Here is a 21,486-nt window from a genome sequence, read left to right on the forward strand (position 1 = left end):
AAAAGAAATCATCCCGTGCTCAATTGCCCAGATTCGGGTACAAAACAAATCACCTCAGATTCAGACCTCCATTTTGTGGCCAAAGTGGGTTAGGTGGTAATGCCCAATGGGTGGAAGCTACCACCCAAATTTCAAAGGAATTGGGCAGAGGGGTGTTTTTAAAAGATTTTTTGAAGTTGGCATGTCTTTAAGCTTTCCCCCATAGGGAATAATGCAGATTTCAGCAGCTTTATAGCTCCTCATGGGGGGCATCAGACCTGCATTTCCATGCAATTTCACCTCTTGCTTTGCGAAAAAGAAACCACCCTAGAAGCCGATATTGGCTAATCCCTACTTCTCAGATTGGCCCGCTTCAGAGGGTTGTTGTGAGGATACACAACCACCTGCCTCTTCCTCCTTTTTCACCTCTCTCACTTTCCTTTCTGCTATATCTGACCAGAAGGGCATACTCAGCATACATTGCACCAACCATGATATTTGCAGCTGCTTTTTCACTAACAGTCACCACGGTGCTATGTTTTCTTTTATAACTAATTTATAAATTATATATAAATTATAAATAATTTATTTATTACATTTATACCCCGCCCAAACTTACGTCTCTGGGCGGCTTACTGAGCTAGATGGACCAACGGCCTGTATAAGGCAGCTTCCTATGTACAATCAATCAATCAATCAATCAATCAATCAATCAATCCTTAGTACAGTCAACGACCAGTAAGTTAGCAAAACAGTAAACTTGGAGTAGCCACTGCCAGTTTGTGCAGACAATACTGAGTTAGATGGACCAAGGGTCTGACTCGATATATGGCAGCTGCCTAGGTTCCTTTGTGATCAAAATGTTAGGGTGTGTGTAGACATAGCTTGAAAACTGGGCTCGGCACCATTTTGCATCTCCAGAGACAATCTTAATTTCCCACCCACCCCCCTTTTAAAAGAGGGAAGATGTGTACAGACCACCAGCCTGAGCACGAATCTAGTCTTCAGACCTGCTCTCCACATGCTTCAGACTTCCTCTTTGGTAGCACCTCATGTACCTGTATTCAGTTAAAAATAGCTTCGTCCCTCCCCACCAATGGGGTGAATAAGGTGTGTTGAAAATCTGCTCCAGGGAGGAGTGAGGGAAAGTGGGTTAGTGACGGCACTGATTCCAGCCAATCAGCGATATGTGCTGATTTGCCAGTCAGTGAGAAACACACAGAATCCAGTTCCTCCTCCTGGCAGAGACGATGATACATCTGAACAAAATGTGGTGTGTGAATTTCCACAGCCTGATCATCGCTCAAATAATAAACATCTTTATGCACCTTTGAGCTGCTGGCAAGCCCCAAAGGATATAACTCATGAGCGTTCAGGCTTAGCAAATAGAATCTGCTTCCCACCACCCTGCAGCCTCTGGTGGCAAACGTGTTGCATTTCTGCTTGAGTGATGGGCTGAAAGGCTACAGAAGAATCCAGTCAAATCTGGTTTCTATCAGAGCCCGTGTGTGTTAAGGCAGCAGACTTTTGAAATGCACAGAATTCTTGAGTAGGAGAACAGCTGCATACTTTTCTGTGCTCTCTGGTAGGGACGTGCAAACTGGTTCGACGTCGAACTGGTTCGGTTCGACCATTTGGGATCGAACCGAACCATCCCCTGTTCGGTCCGACCCCGTACCGAACACCCTCCGACTGTGATTAAAAAAAAAATTACTTACCCCTTCCAGGGGAGTTGTTGGAGATGGTGTGTGTGGATCCCCATACCGGCTGGCCGGCCAGCACTTCCCCTCTGGCACGGTGGCCATTTTGGAGGCCGCCGTGCCTGCCCAGTTGCCTTCTGCGTGGCTGGCTGGTATGGGCATCAAGGGAGGCCAGCGGAGGGAGGGAAAACCTCTGTGGACCCCCTCCCTCTCCACCTGCCACCTCCAATAATTCCACTGGAGGGGGTAAGTAAAACAAAAATATATTTTTAAAAAAATGTCCGTGAACCCCCACCCCGGACCGGACCGGATCGGGGGAGCACGGTTCGAGGGGGTGCCGTACCGAACTGGCCCGGTCTGGTTTGGGTTCGGTCCAGACTTGAACCAAACCAGCCCAGCCGGTTCCTTGCACACTCCTACTATCTGGCTCCCAAGTGAAACAGTGGAATAGTGCCAGCCTTTTGAACTGCATGGAACTCTTTAGCAAGAGATCAACTGCATGCTTTTCTGTGCTGTCTGGGCACCGAGTGAGACTGAAACAGTAGCAGCTTTTTGAACCACACAGAATTCTTTAGTAGGAGATGAACTGCATGTTTTCCCTGCGCCATCTGGGTATCGAGTGAGACAGTGAAATAGCAGCAGCCTTTTGAATTGCATAGAATTCCTTAGCTGGAAGTTTTTCGCACAGGGCTTCTAAAGCCCTTTAACTCACATCCCCTCCGGAACGGAAGGGGTGCGTTCACATATCGGCCAAATTTACCCTGAAGTCCCTGCGAGTTGTCGGGGAGCAGTTCACACACAATTCGGTTTTTTTCACTGCACATTAGAATGTAGTCTGATTTATATCCAGGGTAAAAAAAAAAATCCACAATTTTCATCGGGCTTTTGGGACAACTTCGAGTTCGCCGTAAAACTTCCCTGTAAACTCTCAGTATAGCCTGCTGTGTGTACAAGTCCCAGGAGAAGAACAGTATGGCTTTCTGTGCTATCTGAGTACCGAGTGACGCAGTCAAGTAGTAGCAGCCTTTTGAATTGCACAGCATTCTTTAGCAGGAGACCGACTTTTCTGTGCTGTCTGGGGACGGAGTGAAACATGGGAATAGCTCTGTCATCTTTGGCATTCATGGGAGTTCTGCATATGCAGATATATTGCCCAAGGCTAACATCCCATCTATGCCACCGACTTCGATTTATGTTATACCCATTAAACCATCTTGGCTTCCTCCACAGAAACTTGGGATGGTGCCGAGAAATGGTTTGCGGGCGAGGCCTTGCCTCGCCCGCAGAATGACAGGCACCAGATTCCCCGGGGAGAGGAAATGACTGTGGAACCGGCCGTGAGTCTGTATCGCAGATGAAAGGAGAGGATCACCCAGAAACGGTGCTCCCTGTTTTCGTACAAACATCTATTCTGTGCGTGGACCAGGCTTGGGGCTAAAGGGCCGATTAGATCTCTGGAGCCGAGCGTTCAGGGTGAACGACATCTCTGTTTTCGAAAGCAAAGGACTCTGCCGGTCTCAAGACGGAGAGGTCCGTCTTGTGGTAGCCAGCATGACTTGTCCCCATAGCTAAGCTGGGTCTGCCCTGGTTGCATATGAATGGGAGACTAGAAGTGTGAGCACTGGAAGATATCCACCACCCCCCCTTAGGGGATAGAGCCGCTCTGGGAAGAGCATCTAGGCTCCAAGTTCCTTCCCTGGTGGAATCTCCCAGATAGGGCTGAGAGAGATTCCTGTTTGCAACCTTGGAGAAGCTGCTGCCAGTCTGTGAAGACAATACTGAGCTAGATAGACCAACGGTCTGTCTCAGTATATGGCAGTTTCCTATGTTCCTATGTTCCTATTGCAGATGAAGTTGAGGAAGCACAACTGTGTTCCATGCAATCAAAGCTGGGAACATCCCGTATTGTCTTCTGCTCTAAAACTCTGTTGGCAGCATTTTGTGGGGCGGGGGGGGGGTGGCATAGTGTCAAGTGTGCGAACCCATGGGCGCCGGTTTCCTCTGTTCCTATTCAGGTTGGGGAGAAGGGGGTGGATCTCTGGCACAAATAGGTTCTGTTCGCTTGGAATGTAATCATAATTCAAAAACGGAGAGCGTAAAAGCAGCATTATTTTTCTTTTCACCGTCATCCACTCAGCAGTGAGTGACAAACCGCGCCAAATATTTCAAAAGGACATAGGAAGCTCCCTGCTACCGAGTCAGACCTTTGCTCCATCTAGCTCAGTATTGTCTACCCAGGCTGGCAGCAGCTTCTCCAAGGTTGCAGGCAGGAATCTCTCTCTCAGTCCTGCCTTGGAGATGCTGCCAGGGAGGGAACCTGGAGCCTTCTGTATGCAAGTTCCCCAGAGCAGCTCCATCCCCTAAGAGGAATATCTTCCAGTGCTCATGCGGGTGGTCTCCCATTCAAATGCAAACCAGGATGGGCCTTGCTTAGCAAAAGGGTCAACTCATGCTTGGTGCCATGGGATCAGCTCTCCAAAGGGCTTCCGTCTGAGAACTGGGGGCTTTCTAGCTTAGAAGAGATAAACCCTGGGGGACAAGGGCAGGCTACCTTGACTCCTCGTCTGTAGCGGAACCACAACTCCCATAATCCCCCGTGTGGCAGGGGATCAGTGTTCCCTGCAAGAGGGATTCCCAGCTGTTGTGGACTACGGCTCCCCAAACCCCCAGCTGCAATGGCCTTTGGCTGGGGATTGTGGGAGTTGTAGTCAACGACATCTGTGAATCCCTCTTGCAGGGAACACTGCGGGGGATGATGGGAGTTGTAGTATAAAAATAGATTATAAAATTATGCATGGTGTGAAAAGAGTAAATGGGAAGAATTGCATATTCTCTCTCTCTCTCTCTCTTTCATTCACACACACACACACACACACACACACACACACACACACACACACCATGCTAGATTCCATGACAGGCAGTCGATTCGGGGCAGACTTTGTCCTTTGTCCAAGCACTTTGTCACCCAATGCCCAATTAGCCTGAGGAATGTACTGCCACAAGAAGCGCTGGCCCCTTTTCCTGTTAAGCCTTTGGCGCAACGTCTGGCTTCTCCTTCCCTGCTGGAACTAATTCGAAGTATATGTGACGGAAAGCAACAGCTCAGTGTGGTCAACACTGACTGGCAGCGCCTCTCCAAAGTTCCAGGCAGGCTTCTCTCCCAGCCCTACCTGGAGATGCTGCCAGGGAGGGAACCCAGGACCTTCTGCATGCAAAGCAGATGCTCCACCACTGAGCGATGGCCCCATCCCCTAAGGAGAATATCTCACAGCACTCCCACGTAGGCCCCCATCCAAATGCAAACTAGAGCAGACCCTGCTTAGCAAAGGCAACCATTCAGAACCAGCTCCCCTCGTTGCAGTGGGGCCTGCGCCAGCTTCTTTCATTTGCTCGACCCGTTTGCTCTCCCTCTCACACTCTTCTTAAAAAAACCAAAGGATTGGCACCGAGTCAGTTCTGCCGAAGGAGGCAAGCGACATGCCTAATCTGGCTTAAGGGTGTTTCCATGCACATGTCTTGGGGGGGTGGGGGTGGGAATCACTTTAATTAGCACCTGGCAGATCACAGCTGCTCCAGCACATTCCCTTTCCCTTCATTCATAAGCAACCCCCCCCCCACCTTTCCTGTGCTTCAAAGTTTGTGCGTCCTCTCCAAGTCGGGCAGGTGAGATGAGGACAATCTCCCGCCACCGAGCCCGACGTGACTACGGCTCTGAGCTAGTGTCGGGTGGAGGGTCACATAATCAGCTTCCCGTGAGTGGCCCCGAGAGTGCCTGTTTGGTGCAAATGTGGCCCGCCTTCCCGCGGACCCTCCAAAGTGTTATAATGGGGAATGGAAACGGGTTTAAAAACGGCCCTGTCTTCATGGCAAACATAAGCACAGCCCTGCTGGATCTGTCCCAAGACCTATCTAGTCCAGCATCCTGTTTCACGCCGTGGCCCACCAGATGCCTCCAAGAAGACCACAGGCATGCCCTCTCTCCTGCTGTTGCTCCCCTGCAATTGGTATTCGGAGGAATCTTTCCTCTGAGGCTGGAGGTGGCCTATAGCCACCAGGCTAGTAGCCATCGATAGCCTGTTCTCCCTGAATTTGTCTCAGCCCCTTTTAAAGCCATCCAAGCTGGTGGCCGTCACCGCGCCCGAAGCTGCCTTCTACTGAGTCAGACCCTTGGTCCATCTATCTCAGCATCGTCTACACAGACTGGCAGCGGCTTCTCCAAGGTTGCAGGCAGGAGTCTCTCCAAGCCCTCTCTTGGAGATGCTGCCAGGGAGGGAACTTGCATCTTCTACGTGCAAGCAAGCAGGTGCTCTTCCCATAGCAGCCCCATCCCCTAAGGGGAAGAGCTTCCAGTTCTCATACAGGTGGTCTCCTATTCAAATGCAAACCAGGGTGGGCCCTGCTTAGCAAAGGGGGCGATTCACACTTGCTGCCACAAGACCAGCTCTTCCTCTCTAGGACTGGCCACAATCTTCTAAGTGGGGTTTGACCAGAACAGAAGAAAGTGGAATGACTCCTCCTCATAGGCGGTTTCCAGACTAGCTCCTCAACAGCAGCAAAATGCCTCCGTTCAGGCAAGTCGCATTCGGAACGTAAACAGCAGGGGGAGCAGTCTCGTGGAAACTAACAATCCAAAAAACCAGCAGCTTTTAAACACTGGATATAGCACGTTCTGGCTCTATATTGCAGCGATTAAATTCAAAGCAAGGCCTTGGAAATGTGAACGGCACCCTGCTGTCCGTGTCGTGACTCGGTGTCACGACTCGGGGAATGTGGACGCACACTTCCGAGAGACGACGTGACCCCGTTGCCGGGTCTAATCTGGAAAGCGCCATGATCTGAACCCAGTGCCTCAAATGCAGCCTTAGACAAGAAATCACTGCCCCTGTTTATCACTGGGAAACTGCAGTGTGCTCTCAGGGTACGATCTTTCCCCAGCAGGGCCCTGGGAAAGGAGGGTAACGCCAGTCCTTCTTGGCTGGGTTCTCTGTTCCTTTGGCCCCAGGAGTGCACGTCCGACCACATGCGAGGAGGCCCTTGTCAATTGAGGGCAGCCGGATTTGGCCCGCGTCCCAAAGTGGCCCGTCTCATTAGCCACAAGAGCCGCTTCGGGGGCGACGGATCAGGAGTGGCCCCAGTGACTCCCGCGGAAAACTCCCCTTGCTCATCCCAATTTCTCCTGCTGGCAGGAGCCGTCTTTTGTCTGGCTCTCCTCTGTGCCTGCCAATATCCTTGATGTTTTTTTTCTGTCTGGGCTGCGTGCCCAATTGGAGGGGGATATTTGTGGAGGGAAAAAAAAGGCGAAAATAAAACCGCGCTCCAAAAACAGAACACAATATGCACGCCAGGGCTCTGAATGGCCTCGGATCTCCTTGTCGCCCCTTTCCACGCCATGGAGCTGAAACAAAACAAAGAAAATGCGGTTTGGGCACCGGGGGGGGGGGGACGTTCCGAGTTTGAGATTCCAAATTTAGCATGCAGATTGCATGGCGTGTTTTAAAGTGCCGGTTAGAACAGTAGGATGGTTTCAAGACAAGGACTTGACTTGGAGAATGGGTGTTAAAATATGCCTCAGATGCTGAGAACTTCATACTGAACTTGGCTACTCCAGCTTTTCAGCACTTGATCTGCTGTGCTAACTTGTTTTTTGTTTTTTTTTTAAAATTGGCTAAATGTTGAGGCAATTAATTATATCTTGGTAGTGTTTAAAGAGCTATCAAAAGTGAACAGTGCTGAAGTCTCAAAATCCAGTGTTAAAATTTGATTGCACTGTATTCCGGGCGTGCATGATATTTGAGTCTGTGCCTGATGAAAATTCTCGGCACTCATAGGAACATAGGAAGCTGCCATATACTGAGTCAGACCATTGTTCCATCTAGCTCAGTGTTGTCTACACAGACTGGCAGCGGCTTCTGCAAGGTTGCAGGCAGGAATATCTCTCTCTCAGCCCTGTCTTGGAGATGCTGTCAGGGAGGGAACTTGGAACCTTCTGCTCTTCCCAGAGCGGCTCCATCCCCTGAGGGGAATATCTCACAGTGCTCACATGTGGTCTCCCATTAGCTCCACCCACCTGATTGCCTGTTAACTGCCCTCTGAGTCTGCTAACATTCCGCTCCATGAATTTACATTGGGGCAGTTCTGGGTCCCTGACCGCAACGAAGGCTTTTTCTTCAGATTTTTGTGAAACCAATGTATCTGCCAGTTACCATGTGTCTTCCAGTACCTTCATCTCACCCACAGGTCTCTGATTATGTGTCCCTGAGGATCATGATACTTCTAGCTCTTTCAGAAACAGATATGGAAGAGAGAGATTTGGTTTTATTTGCGTCCTGATCTGTCCCGTGGGCTCAGCATGGTTTATATCCCTCTCTCCACATTAATACTCCAGTCCTCAAGGTGCTCACAAGTAGTGAGTTTGGGATGTAAAAGAGGCCATGTGATATTTGCAGCTCCTGGAATACTCTTTCTCCTCTTCCAGAGGCAGAAACAGTTGGAGAAAGCGATGCATAGTGGGTTGGCTCAGAGCTCAGCCTAAGATGTGATGGAGACTCTCTGAGTTTGCCTTGGTAATACCAGTAGCCCTCACTATTCATAGGGGATCCATTCCCACCAATTTCCACAGATACTGAAATGTGAATAATGAACGCTCAACTATGTGGATTGGGGTTGTTAGGTTCCAGTGGGGAAAAATGCCTTTAAATGCCTAAACCGTGGGAAGGGGGGAAAATAAAATAAGAGTTGGAATGCACAGTACCTTGCTCTCCATGGCTGCAGGGCTCCAGAAATGGCCCCCAGCCCACAAATCAACCACATTTTTGCCCCCCCAATTTGTTTCTAAAGAAAGAGCCTCAAAACTGCTCCGTGCTCTAAAATGGTGGCTGGGAGTGATATCGGAAGTCATTTATGGCCACTTGGCAACTGCGAGGAGGTGGATTCTAGCCTATTTTTGCACTGTGGATGAAGAAACCGGGTCTCTAAGACCTGTACGTGGATACACGGAGCCACGGTTGCCACAACCGTGGGTGACGAAGGCCACCTGTAATCAGTTATCTGTATGCCCTGCTTTCCAGCCAAGATTAGCTCCCAGGCTGAGCCAATGTCTTTTTAAGGCAGAAATCAGGAATCTATGGGACCTTGGAGAGCTCCCAGGGTGGTATTTCAGGACCTTGGACAGCAGCACTCGGACAGGCAGGAGCTGGGTGTTGCAGCATGAAGGGACTGTTGCTCCAGCAGACTGCTGGGTTTTGTAGCCCACTGCTTAGGTAGGGTGACTTGGCCTTTGCCCTTCCATAAGGAAACGTTGGTTCTTAAAGGGGCCTTGCCTGATGTCACAAGCACTTGCTCTGTGACCCTGGCCAGTTGTGCCTTGGAGGATTCCCCGGAATCGGAGTGTGATGGCTGGGCTGTGTCATAGGATCACAGGAAGCTGCCTCATACTGAGTCACCCCCTTGGTCCATCTAGCTCAATATTGTCCACACTGACTGGCAGCGGCTCTCCAAGTTTCAGCCAGGTGTCTCTCCCAGCCCTACCTGGAGACGACAGGAATTGAACCTGGGGCATTCTGCAGGAAAGCCGATGCTCTGCCACTGAGCTACGGCCCTCTCCGCTAAGGGAGAACTCTTTCATGTACTTGCCCACCCAAATGCAAACCAGGGCTGATCCATCTTAACAAAGTTCATGCTCTCTTACTGCAAGACCAGCTCTCCTCCTCAGGTCTTAGTGGGAGTGCTGGTTCACCTCCCTCTTTTGATCTTTCCTGTCCACCCCGCAAATTATCTAAGAAATTGCATCACATATAGAAAACTGAGTTATCAGCAACCAAACTCAACCGACTCATAATGACAGCTCCCACAACTAAAACTAAACTAAGCTCCCATGACAGAACTCAACTCCCCACAACTAAAGAGAGACCAGGTGAGAACCCAATCTTAATCTCTAAGTTTAGCTTAGTTGTGGGAGTTTAGTTTGGTCTAGTATTGTTGTGGGAGTTGTGGAAACTTAGTTTAGTTCAGTTGTGGGAGTTTAGTTTGGCTTAGTTTAGTTGTGGGAGTTTAGTTTGGTTTAGTTGTGGGAGCTTAGTTTAGTTGTGGGAGCTTGGTTTAGTTTAGTTGTGGGATCTTGGCTTAGTTTAGTTGTGGGAGTTTAGTTTGGCTTAGTTTAGTTGTGGGAGTTTAGTTTGGTTGTGGGAGTTTAGTTTGGCTTAGTTTAGTTGTGGGTGTTTAGTTTGGTTTGGTTGTGGGAGCTTAGTTTAGTTTAGTTGTGGGATCTTAGTTTAGTTTAGTTGCGGGAGTTTAGTTTAATTTAGTTTAGTTTAGTTGTGGGAGTTTAGTTTGGCTTAGTTTAATTGTGGGAGCCCACCTTGGTCTTTCTCAAGACTCTCTGTCCCCCCCAGCTTCTCTGACGTTTCAACGCCTTGCTGGAGTAGGCCTAGAATCTGCAACACTGTCTGTTCTCCTCCAGCATCCACGCCAGTACTGGCTGGCCCGGGGAAGCTTTTCCCCTGGCCTGGTCGATGTGCTGATGGGAAGCGATTACCCTGCTCCTTCCTGAGTCACACTTTGGAGGAAGAACTGGCCAGCCGCCGTGCTGAGCTGCTCTCCTCTCTTGCCCGCCGCTCTGACTCGTTCCATTTCTCCTCCCTTCCAGATGCTGATGAGTGCCAAGTTCACAACGGGGGCTGCCAGCACAGATGTGTGAACACTCTGGGGTCCTATTACTGTGAGTGCAAGCCAGGATCTCGCCTTCATACAGACGGCCGGACCTGTCTGGGTAAGTTGTGGATTTCAGCCGTGTCTCATCTCAAGCCCGCTTATCTCTCGGAGCCTCCAAGCCGGTGCTGCTGGGACTACGATCCCCGCCCCTTTTGGTGAATTATCTCCACCGAGCAATGCTATGTGCTCATATTGGCTGCCTCCGTTGGCTAAGAACGGCTCTCATTACTAAGCGGTTGCAGCTCAAGCCCATGTGTGCTTATTCAGACATGAGACCCACTGAAATCAATGGGAGTTAGCTCCGTGGCTGTGCAGGGGATCGCAGCGGCAGTCATCTGCAAACTGACCTGGGAGTCAGTCCCGTTGAACTAGATGGGGATTACTTTAGAGTAAATGTACACGGGCGTGCATTCTGGATCTGTGCAAAGTAGCAGCATGAGCCAGGCCCACAAATGTTGACCACAAGTACTATCTCAGGGGATGAATGCTGATAGTGATCTTTGGCAATCTTTGGTGAGGCCCACCCCACTAGAGATGGGAAATTGGTGATAGTGTTGTTGCACTTGCAGCTTTCTCTGTGTTATTCTCTGTGTTGTTCTCTGTGTTACTAGTCGGAGGGCTGTAGGCCACTTCCAGCCTCCAACGCAGGATGCCTCTGAGTACCAATTGCAGGGGAGTAACAGCAGGAGAGAGGGCATGCCTTCAGCGCCTGCCTGTGGGCTTCTCAGGGGCATCTGGTGGGCCACCGTGGGAAACAGGATGCTGGACTAGATAGACCTTCTTGGGCCTCATCCAGCAGGGCTGTGCTTATGTTCTTTCCCTATCCCCAATCAATTGGGATATGCATGGGACCGCTCTGGCTAGCAGTTCAGTTTGTGCCTAGAACTGGGGTCGAACCAGTTCGGACCCAGTTTTAGTACTTCTAAAAGGGAATCTGGTGAGGATTCCCCTTTACAAGCATCAGGGGAACCCTACAGGGTTTTTAAAGGGTGGGCGGTGGGTGGGCAGGAGGTTAGAGTTCTAGGCATCATGGCTTCTCGGGGGTGGCGGCTCCCCTAGGGCCCACCAGTGCTCCCCCCCACATCAGCTTGGGCCGGCGGTGGCCTGGTTATACCGAGGGCCTATTGAACCAGGCTGAACATTTTGGAGGGCCGGTCCAGTTCAAGCTCGAGCTGCTCGAACCGGCTTGGTTTGATGTGTACCCGGTTCGAGCTCGAACCGGTTTGCATCGCCCTATCAATTAGGGTAAAAATGTCGTCATTTTTGCACAGAGGGAAAGGTTAAGGTCAAGGTAAGGGTCACAATGAAGAAACTGTGGTGCTCACTCTGAGGAGTATTGTTTGGAGGACATTCCTGCCCATTTCCGTTCCTCTGACAACATCAGTCACATCTGATCGTAGCTTTTGTGTTTAAAGAATTTCTCAACCACCCTTGTAGTTCTGGCCACTGCAGGCCTGATGGTTGGGATAAGCAAAGCCTGAACACACAAAATGCTATCAGTTCTTTCCCATCTCTAAGGGGTAGATATGAGGGTTCGTCCCCTCAGATGGTGCCGACCACTCCAACGCACTAATGTTGGATTTGAAACACATTCTAAATGAGGTTCAGAAGGTGCATTTGAGAGGTTTTTAAGGCATCAGAGGAGGTCGAGTCTTAGTTTATCCATAAACTCTACTGTCGGTTCAATTCTAGTATTTCAGATCATAATTTTCACCAGCAATATTTAGAGCCTAAACCATGGGTTGAGCTTCCAGACATCCAAGAAACCCTGGTTTAGAGGTGCCCATTTGCTCAGCTCTCGCTCTCTCTCAGTCTAGCAACCTCCAGAGGTGGAACCGAAGGCTGTAATCCTGGTTTGCCAGTTCAGACATTGCAGCAAACCCTGGTTGTGCAAACCGGACTTTGCAAACCACGGTTCCTTCAAACCGTGGTTCCTGATTCCGGATTGCTGCCCGATCACGAGTCGTGGTGTGTCAATTTGGATCTCATGCCAAAATGTCCTTAGCTGTGCTTTGGCACGGTGTCCGGATCAAGCCGCCGAACCAGCGTTTGGATGTTTCTCACCTCCGCGTATCAAATCACGTCTTAGTGGGGAAAGAGGTGTGTCTGTTTGTTCCTTCCATTGTGTCTTATCAATGGAATCTGTTTGTCTTATCAAAGGAGCAGCCCTTGGCATAGAGAAACACATTCTTAAACTGAATGGGTGTGAGGTGTGCCAGTGGAAATGCCCCCAGGGGTTTCCTGCTCCTGATCATTTTTAACACACCCTTTGCTGTGTTGATGGAGGATACCTTTAGGTCGTCCTTCTGGGGCAAGTGGGTTGCACTTGGCTGGAAGACTGGCAAGTGAAGGGTGGTGTTCATTCCACACACCCCTTCCCCGCCTAGCAGCCTTGAAATTGCAAAGGCTGTGTCGGAAATGATTGCACATTTCGGCTTTATGGAGCTCTACAGGTCATAAAAATGGCACCGTGTTCATGGATGTAGGTAGGAAGGGAATGCAAGAGCTAACCGAACTTTCCTCTGCATTGTTCCGCAGTCTCTCCAGGAGAGCTGGTCTGGTGGTAGCAAGCATGAATGGCCCCCTTTGCTAAGCAGGGTCCACCCTGGTTTGCATTTGAATGGGAGACTGCCTGTGAGCACTGTAAGCCAAAGGTTGAGCATCCCTTATCTGAACTGCTTGGGACCAGAATTGTTCCGGATTTCGGACTTTTCTGGATTTGGGAATATTTGCATACTGTAATGAGATATCTTGGGCATGGGATCCAAGTTTAAACAGGAAAGGTTACTGTACACTGTATTTTATTTTTTTAAGGTTTTATTTAAAGTATAAAAACAAATAAGCATTGGATTTATGATCACTACAGGTAGCTGTCAATGTAATGAAAACTAATTGCGAGAAAAGTTTCGACGCACTAATGTTGCCGGTCATGTTAGACTCAAACATGGCATTTTAGGTGGAGATGAAATTCAGATTTCATGTGAAAATAATGTCAAGTTGGTGCTGCAGGCGCACGCCGTGGTGGTTTCCTGATTTTGGAGCATTCCGGATTCCGGATGTCCGGATTAGGGATAACCTGTATTCCCCTTTGGGGATGGGAAGAGCTCCTGCCTGCTTGCATGCAGAAGGTTCCAGGTTTTTCTCCCCGGCTGCATCAGAGGCTGTAGCCTTGCCTGGTAAGGAAGGTGCTCCAGGCCCCTGATCATCTGGGTTGCCCTCTTCTGCACCTTCTCCAGTTCTACAATGGTCCTCCTTAAGATGCGGTGACCAGAACTGAACACAGTTCTCCAAAGGTGGCCACTCCATCGATTTCTACAAGGGCATTATAATATTAGCCCTCTTTATGGAGAAGGAGGACGTTTTAAATTGTATTTTTTACACCGGGAGTCTTGACTTCACTGCAGCGAGTTTGCAACCCTGGAAATCACCCACATTTTTGAGCCGGAGAGCTTTTCCCCTGCCAGCTGAAGAGGGAAAGTGGAGCAGACGTGCAACATTTGTGTAAATAAAAGTGGTCGCACACACAGAGCAAGGGTGTTCGTTTTTTCTGTCTTTCATAACACCTGTTTTTGGGATGGTTTCTCCCTGGCTGAGATCAGCTAGAAGTTTGGGAAGGATGTCTGGGCCCAAGAGGTCAGCCTGAGGCTCGCTTAGTGTGGGAGGCCAAGAATGTTATGGCCGCTATAAGTGGAGTGATCCCTGGCTGGGGATAATTCATCTCCTTGCAGGGTTCCTCCTCCTTAATGGTTTGTTTTGAAGCGAGAGAGTGCTCCGGGGAGAGCTTTCCCAAACTGCCCTGATTTACAGCCCTCTGTTCCCTTTCTGCTTCGGAGAGAGTTTTCCAGCCTCACGTTTCCTTAAAGTTTTGGAGTGTGCTCGTCGGGAATTAGCCAGGGAACGGAGCAGGACGCCCCTCTGTAACGTGAGCAGGGTTGGAAGCAATGGATGTTGCATCAAATGGGGGGGGGGGTGTGTGGCAGAGGGACCTTCAGAGACTTGCGCATCTGGGCTTTGTGCTTCCCAGTGGGATGTCTGGAGGGGAAAGCTGGGAGACGTGGAGAGCTGGTCTTGTGGTAGTGAGCAGGAATGGTCCCCTTTGCTAAGCTGAGTTTGCTTTGGTTTGTATTTGGATGGGTGACTTGTGAATTGTCCCCTTTGCTAAGCAGGGCTTGCTTGGGTTTGCATTTGGATGGCTGACTTGTGAATTGTCCCCTTTGCTAAGCAGGGTTTGCTTTGGTTTGCATTTGGATGGGTGACTTGTGAATTGACCCCTTTGCTAAGCAGGGTTTGCTTGGGTTTGTATTTGGATGGCTGACTTGTGAATTGTCCCCTTTGCTAAGCAGGGTTTGCTTTGGTTTGCATTTGGATGGCTGACTTGTGAATTGTCCCCTTTGCTAAGCAGGGCTTGCTTTGGTTTGCATTTGGATGGGTGACTTGTGAATTGTCCCCTTTGCTAAGCAGGGTTTGCTTTGGTTTTGCATTTGGATAACTGACTTGTGAATTGTCCCCTTCGCTAAGCAGGGTTTGCATTGGTTTGCATTTGGATGGTTGACTTGTGAATTGTCCCCTTTGCTAAGCAGGGTTTGCTTGGGTTTGCATTTAGATGGGTGACTTGTGAATTGTCCCCTTTGCTAAGCAGGGTTTGCTTGGGTTTGAATTATGAGAGTTGAAGTCCAATTACATCTGGGGACCCATACGTTGAGAATCCCTGGTCTACACTGACTGGCAGCATCTCTCCAAGGCATAAGGCAGGAGTCTTTCTCATCCCTACCTGGAGATGCCGTCAGAGGGTGATCCTGGAAACGTTCGCATGCAAGCACGCGGTCTTCCACTGAGCTATGGCCCCCTCCTCTAAGCTGAGTATCTTACAGCAGATAGGGATGTGCGAGCCAAACTGGCCCAGTTCGAATCGAACTGGCACAGGTGGGGCGGTCCAAGTTTGAACCGGACCGGCTCGAGTTCTAAGAACCTATTGTTGGGTCTACTTATAAAGGGAGATCTGGAAAGGATTCCCCTTTAAAGAGGGATTCCCTAGCCTATGGATGGGGGGCGGGGGCGGGGAGCGAACGGGTCCGTAATGCCTTTTACTTTCAGGCCGTGACTGTTCAGGGGGGCCTTGAACCCGTGTCTCCTTTCTGTTGTGTTTTTGCGTGGCATGGGCATGAAAGGCACTCCTTCGACCAGCTCCCTGGCTGCATAAATATTTACCCTGCACAAAATGGAGCATTTGCCCTGACTTGATCTTCTGAATCACGTCGCGTTGGTTAAAAACCAGCATTCTTGACGGGTCTTCTGTAGCTGGCTCAGGGAGGGGCAGAGGGCAGCTTGGAGTCTGCCTCGGAGCAGACGGGGTGGTGGTGCAGGGAGGGCTTGCATTTCAGTCATCCCAAGGAGGAGAGCTGCTCTCGTGGCAGCGAACCTGAATTGTCCCCTTGCTAAGCAGTGTCTGCCCTGGTTTGCATTTGGATGGGGAAGTACATGTGAGCGCTGTCAAGTATTCCTATCATCATCATCATCATCATTAATTCGATTTCTATACCGCCCTTCCAAAAATGGCTCAGGGCAGTTTACACAGAGAAATAATAAATAAATAAGATGGATCCCTGTCCCCAAAGGGCTCACAATCTAAAAAGTACGCTCTAGTCTTATGTGATGTTTTTTGTTGTGCTGTCTGATCCACGATCGGAATGAAGTTTATTTATCTATCTAAAAAGAAACATAAGAGACACCAGCAACAGTCACTGGAGGGATGCTGTGCTGGGGGCGGAGAGGGCCAGTTGCTCTCCCCCTGCTCAATAAAGAGAACCGCCACTTTAAAAGGTGCCTCTTTGCCAAGTTAGCAGGGGTTTAGGGGATAAGGCGAGAGCTCAGTCTGTGTTGCATGCAGAAGGTCCCAGGTTCAATAAGCATCTCCAAGAGAGGGCTGAGAGAGATTCCTGCCTGCAACCTTGGAGAAGCCGCTGCCAGTCTGTGTTGACAATACTGAGCCAGATGGACCAAGGGTCTGACTCAGTATATGGCAGCTTCCGATGTTCCTATGTTCCTATGAGAGATTCCTGCCTGCAACCTTGGAGAAGCTGCTGCCAGTCTGTGAAGACAATACTGAGCTAGATGGACCTATGGTCTGACTCAGTATATGGCAGCTTCCTGTGTTTCTAAATCTAGAATTGGAGTATGACTGCTTCTAGAAAATCCAGGCCCTTTGGTCAGGTCCATGATGCAAAGATGATTTTGCGTTATAGATCAGCGTGCAACACAATTTTACTTGGAGGTTTACTGCGTCCAGTGGGGCATACTTTGAGGTGACTGTGTCTGGGATCGCCGACTTAAATTTCCAAAGTTAGTCCCATTGCAAAGCTTTGAGGTTTATCTAGGTCTTCTAAAAGCAGTGGTGTATTGATTGATTAAGTGCCGTCAAGCTGGTGTCGACTCTTAGCGAGCACCTTTTTTCTTTCTTTCCAAATTCAATTTTTATTAATTTTAACAGTAGTAATATTGTCATTCATTGCAAATACACACAAAAAGGTGGACTTCCTGCACACTTCTCTTCGTGAATTATCAGCTATAAAATTTACTCTTGCGATAATAATAATTCAAAACATAAATTCAAACCCTTACAAACATAGCTGACTCTTAGCGACCACCTAGATAGATTCTCTCCAGGACGATCTGTCTTCAACTTGGCCTTGAAGGTCTCTCAGTGGTGCTTTCATTGCTGTTGTAATCAACTCCATCCACCATAATACATGATGTATTGACATGTATTAAAATAAAGGAGAACTGGGGTGGGAGAGGGGAGAGAATCATCCTTTATGCTAAAGGCATGTGGTAGCAAGCATGAATTGAATGGTCCCCTTTGCTAAGGAGGATCTGCCCTGGTTTGCATTTGGACGGGAGATGATATGCGAGCACTGGCAGATATGTCCCTAAGGGGATGGGGCCACTCTAGGAAGAGCACCCACATGCTTGCAAGTTCCCTCCCTGGCAGCATCTCCAAGAGAGGGCTGCGAGAGACTCCTGCCTGCAACGTTGGAGAAGCCGCTGCCAGTCTGTGTAGACAATCCTGAGCTAGATGGACCAAAGGTCTGACTCAGTGGGCAGCTTCCTATGTTCCCATGTAAGGCAGGAGCATGGCTGGAGGGCTGAACCAGTGCTTTGCATGCAGCTGGATTGTGACCAAGCCTCCTCTCTTTCTAGAGCTGCCAACTCCAGCTGATTAGCACCACCACCACTAATCCCTCTCCAATATTTTCCACAAGAACAAGCCATTCAAATTTCCAGATTTGCTTTCAGTCATCACTGATGCTGATTCCTGGAGTGGGTTGGCAAACCCCCCTCTCTCCCCAGCCCTTGTACTATTTTGGGGAGGGGAAATTCCTCTCCTGCACTGACAAAAAAAAAAAGCCAACAGTGGCTGAATTTTTCACGGCACGGAGCTTCTCTCCCCAGTTTGAATATGTAGAGATGAGGGCCTCCCTTGGCAGTACTGAGATGTACCCATCTGCAGGCGCTGGGGTGCTTTTCTTGACAGTGGGGCAAGTTCTGCTTCTCTCATGATGCACATACCTGGCTCTGCGAAGAACAGAGTTGGGCTGAGTGAGAGGAGGGAGAGAAAATTGGAGAAGAGGAAGAATTTTTGCCCATAGAGTTGGGCTAGAGTGGTGTTGCCCATAGAGTTGACCTGGCTAGAGTGGTGCCGCCCATAGAGCTGGCCTGGCCAGAGTGGTGCCAAATTTGCCAATGGCTCTGTGGTGCTGCCGGCAACCACAGAAAGGGGCAAGTGGGGATGGGTTCCAAATCTTCCACTTTCCAAAATTTGCTACCTGAAGGGACTTACTTTATCCTGGGCCAGCTCTGCTCTTTCGAAAAGGCAGGTAACTTCTCTCCCACTCCTGCACTGAGCCACTTGGAAGGGAAGCCATCTTGAAATTCCCATTGGGAGTTACAAACTTGGGTAGGCAGAGATTTTCCCCAAGTCCAAGAGGCCGCCTGTCATGCAAATTTGCATTAGAAAGCTGCTGGCAACCGAAAAGAGAGATACTGCACCAGAAATATTTGGGAGAAGAGGGAGGGATTTAAGAAGAAACGCTTGCTACAAAAGAGCCTCATTTAAAGCCACCAAGTTTTTGGCTTCATGGGGAAAGACCCAGTAAAAGACGTTGTATCTCTAGCGTCGTGCTTTGGAAAGGGGGTTTGCTGTTGGTCGCTGTTGGCACAAAGGCATAACCACAGGACACCAAAGTTGCCTCTCCACCCAACCACCCAGAATCGGCATTGCTCACTCGGTTGCTCCGCTCAAGAGCAACCCTAGCCTCTTACGAACGCAAATCAGATATGCCGTGCGGGCAGACGATCTGAGATTTTTTTCCTGACATATGCTGCTTTAGGTATACTTAAAAAAAATAAAATACGGCAAATATTATGACTGTGCAGTGTTGGGTCGGGATTCGTCATGGGCCATTTCAGAGCGTGTCGGAGACATTCCCGACCCGACCTAGGGAAGCTCAGTCCGGATCGGACTTCTCCCCCATTCAGGGGAAATTGGAGCTCTCCAGAGTTCCATATGGTAATGGGGGTTTGCTCCTTCACCTCTGTTTACAGCTGTGGGGGGAAATATCTTGTGCTGTTTGCCTGCCCGCCTGCCCATACATTTATTTCTCTCTTTTAAAAACTTTTAAAGTCTGTTTTTAAACTTACCGTTTTTAAAAGTGCCTGATTTCCAGTCTCACCCCCTGTGATTCCCTAATGTGACATCACTTCCCTTGCAATTCCCTGGCGTTCGCTTTTCTTCTGGGTTTCACAGTGAATATCTTGGTTATTTTTTTTAAAAAATTAACTTAAAGGCTGATCGGGGAAATGCCCGATCCTGGCCCCAACCCGAATCCTGACCCCGACATCCTGAAGGGTCCAAAGGACCCCGAACCGACATTTGCGGGATCTGGTCCGACCTGATCCCGACATTTGCAGTCGTACCGAGACGGTAACTCTTTTTATATGCAAGCCAAAGGTCTCTCCATAATGGAATCTTGACTCCAGTTTATCTATCCTTAATTTGTAGTATTGTTATCCTGCCCTCTCAGTAAGATCTCTTAGGGTGTCTTGCAAAATTTGATAACATCAGCAATAATAAGTAATAGCTCAGCCTAAGAAACGGTTACAGGACAAATGGATACGGCAGCAGGAGTCTGACCCTTGCTCCATCTAGCTTAGTATTGTCTACACTGACTGGCAGTGGCTCTCCAGGGTTCCAGAACTGGTCTTGTGATAGCAAGCATGAGTTGTCCCCTCTGCTAAGCAGGGTCTCCCTTGGTTTTCATTTGAATGGGAGACTGCATGTGTGAGCACTATAAGATGTTCTCCTTAAAAGATGGGGCCGATCTGGGAAGAACATCAAGATGCTTGCATGTAGAAGGTTCCAAGTTCCTTCCCTGGCTGCATCTCCAGTATCAGGCTGGGAGAGATTCCTGCCTGCAACCTTGGAGAAGCCACTGCCAGTCTGTGTAGATAATACTGAGCTAGACGGACCAAAGGTCTGACTCAGTATATGACAGCTTCCTGTGTCCCCATCTTCTTTGTGTCCTCCTTGCAAGCTTCTTGAGGGCATCTGGCTAACGTTTGTTGCAGTGCGGTTCTAGTCCTGATGGATCATGGCCTACTACAGCAAGGTAGTTCTTGTGTCCCGATAACTATTTTGTGCCCTGGTTCTCGTGATTGTTCAAATCTTGGCTTAACGCAGGTTGCTGACTCTGGGGATCTTTATGGCCCGAGATAAATCTGAGATTCCCACCTTGAAGTATGTCCACACAAAGCATACTGTCAGCAGCCCACCTAGATAGAAAATTAGTCCTAGTGGCCAACCTTAAAGAATTAAGCCTAGCTTGGAATGCTTGTGTGAACAGGCCGTATATTTTTCTGCTACTGCTGTGGGTGAAATTAAAGCCTGTTTAGCAATTTTTGGGTGGGAAAAGAATATTTTGGGGTCACTCCCATGGAGGGAGTGGAATTAAATTGGGGCATAATTAAATCAAGATCCGCTTTTTTGCCTTGACATTTACCTAGGAAATATAGGAAGCTGCCATATACAGAGTCAGACCCTTGGTCTATCTAGCTCAGTATTGCCTTCACGGACTGGCAGCGGCTTCTCCAAGGTTGCAGGCAGGAGTCTCTCCCAGTCCTGTCTTGGAGATGCTGCCAGGGAGGGAACTGGGAACCTTCTGCTCTTCCCAGAGCGGCTCCATCCCTTGAGGGGAATGTCTTGCAGTGCTCCCACTTCTGGTCTCCCTTTCATATGCAACCAGGGTGGACCCTGCTTAGCTAAGGAGACAAGTCCTGCTGGCTACCACACAAGACCAGCTCTCCTGCCAGGAGATCTTCCTTGAAAAGAAAGAAGCTGCTTTCAGAGGAAGCTGCCTCCTCCCGAGTCAGACCCTTGGTCCATCTAGCTCAGTATTGTCTACACAGGCTGGCAGCAGCACCTCCAAGGTTACCGGCAGGAGTTTCTCCCAGATAAGCCACCACAGAGCCTTCAGCGAGGCTCCACTTCTGGTCTTCCCCCTTGCAGTAACCTAGGCACTGGCTTCTAGTGCTTGATCTGGGAGTCAAGTATTTAAAATGTTACGGGGTTGATCCTTCCTGCTCCTAACGTGTGGCATGTATACCGTACTTCTCCATGCTGAACTGGCTTCAATGCCCACCCCCTCTCACCCCTGCCTTGCTCCACATGTGCACGGCCGCGCGGCTTGCCAGGGAACGACTCCTGGTTCTGATTACTTGTCCCAACCTGGAATGCGCTCGGTATGATAAATGCAAACAGCGGACTGGGGATTTACCACTGACATATACAATGGCGGAAATTTATGAGGTTCAGATGGGGTTATTAGTCAAAAGACACAGATTGCTTTGCAAACACCCAGGGCGGTATTTCAGGGGGGCCGGAGAGAAGAGCTGGTCTTGGGGTTGGGTAGCGCAAATGGTCTGCTTAGCTAAGCAGGGTCTGCCCTGGTTTGCATTTGGATGGGAGGCTACACGTGAGATCTTGCCCGTTGGGGATGGAGCTGCTCTGGGTAGAGCACCTGACTGCTTGCATGCGGAAGGT

General features: G+C 49.4%; 1 protein-coding gene across 3 annotated transcripts in view; it reads left to right on the forward strand.

The window, feature by feature from the left end:
- MEGF6 (multiple EGF like domains 6) overlaps positions 1–21,486 on the forward strand; it is a 206,267-nt gene that overhangs the window by 120,901 nt on the left and 63,880 nt on the right. For all 3 annotated transcript variants that reach the window (XM_053281573.1, XM_053281575.1, XM_053281574.1), the window contains one exon: positions 10,327–10,449. In XM_053281573.1, the coding sequence (XP_053137548.1) occupies positions 10,327–10,449 (123 nt within the window). The remainder of the gene's footprint in view (positions 1–10,326; positions 10,450–21,486) is intronic.

Source organism: Hemicordylus capensis, chromosome 16, assembly GCF_027244095.1.
Source record: "Hemicordylus capensis ecotype Gifberg chromosome 16, rHemCap1.1.pri, whole genome shotgun sequence".
NCBI lineage: Eukaryota > Metazoa > Chordata > Lepidosauria > Squamata > Cordylidae > Hemicordylus > Hemicordylus capensis.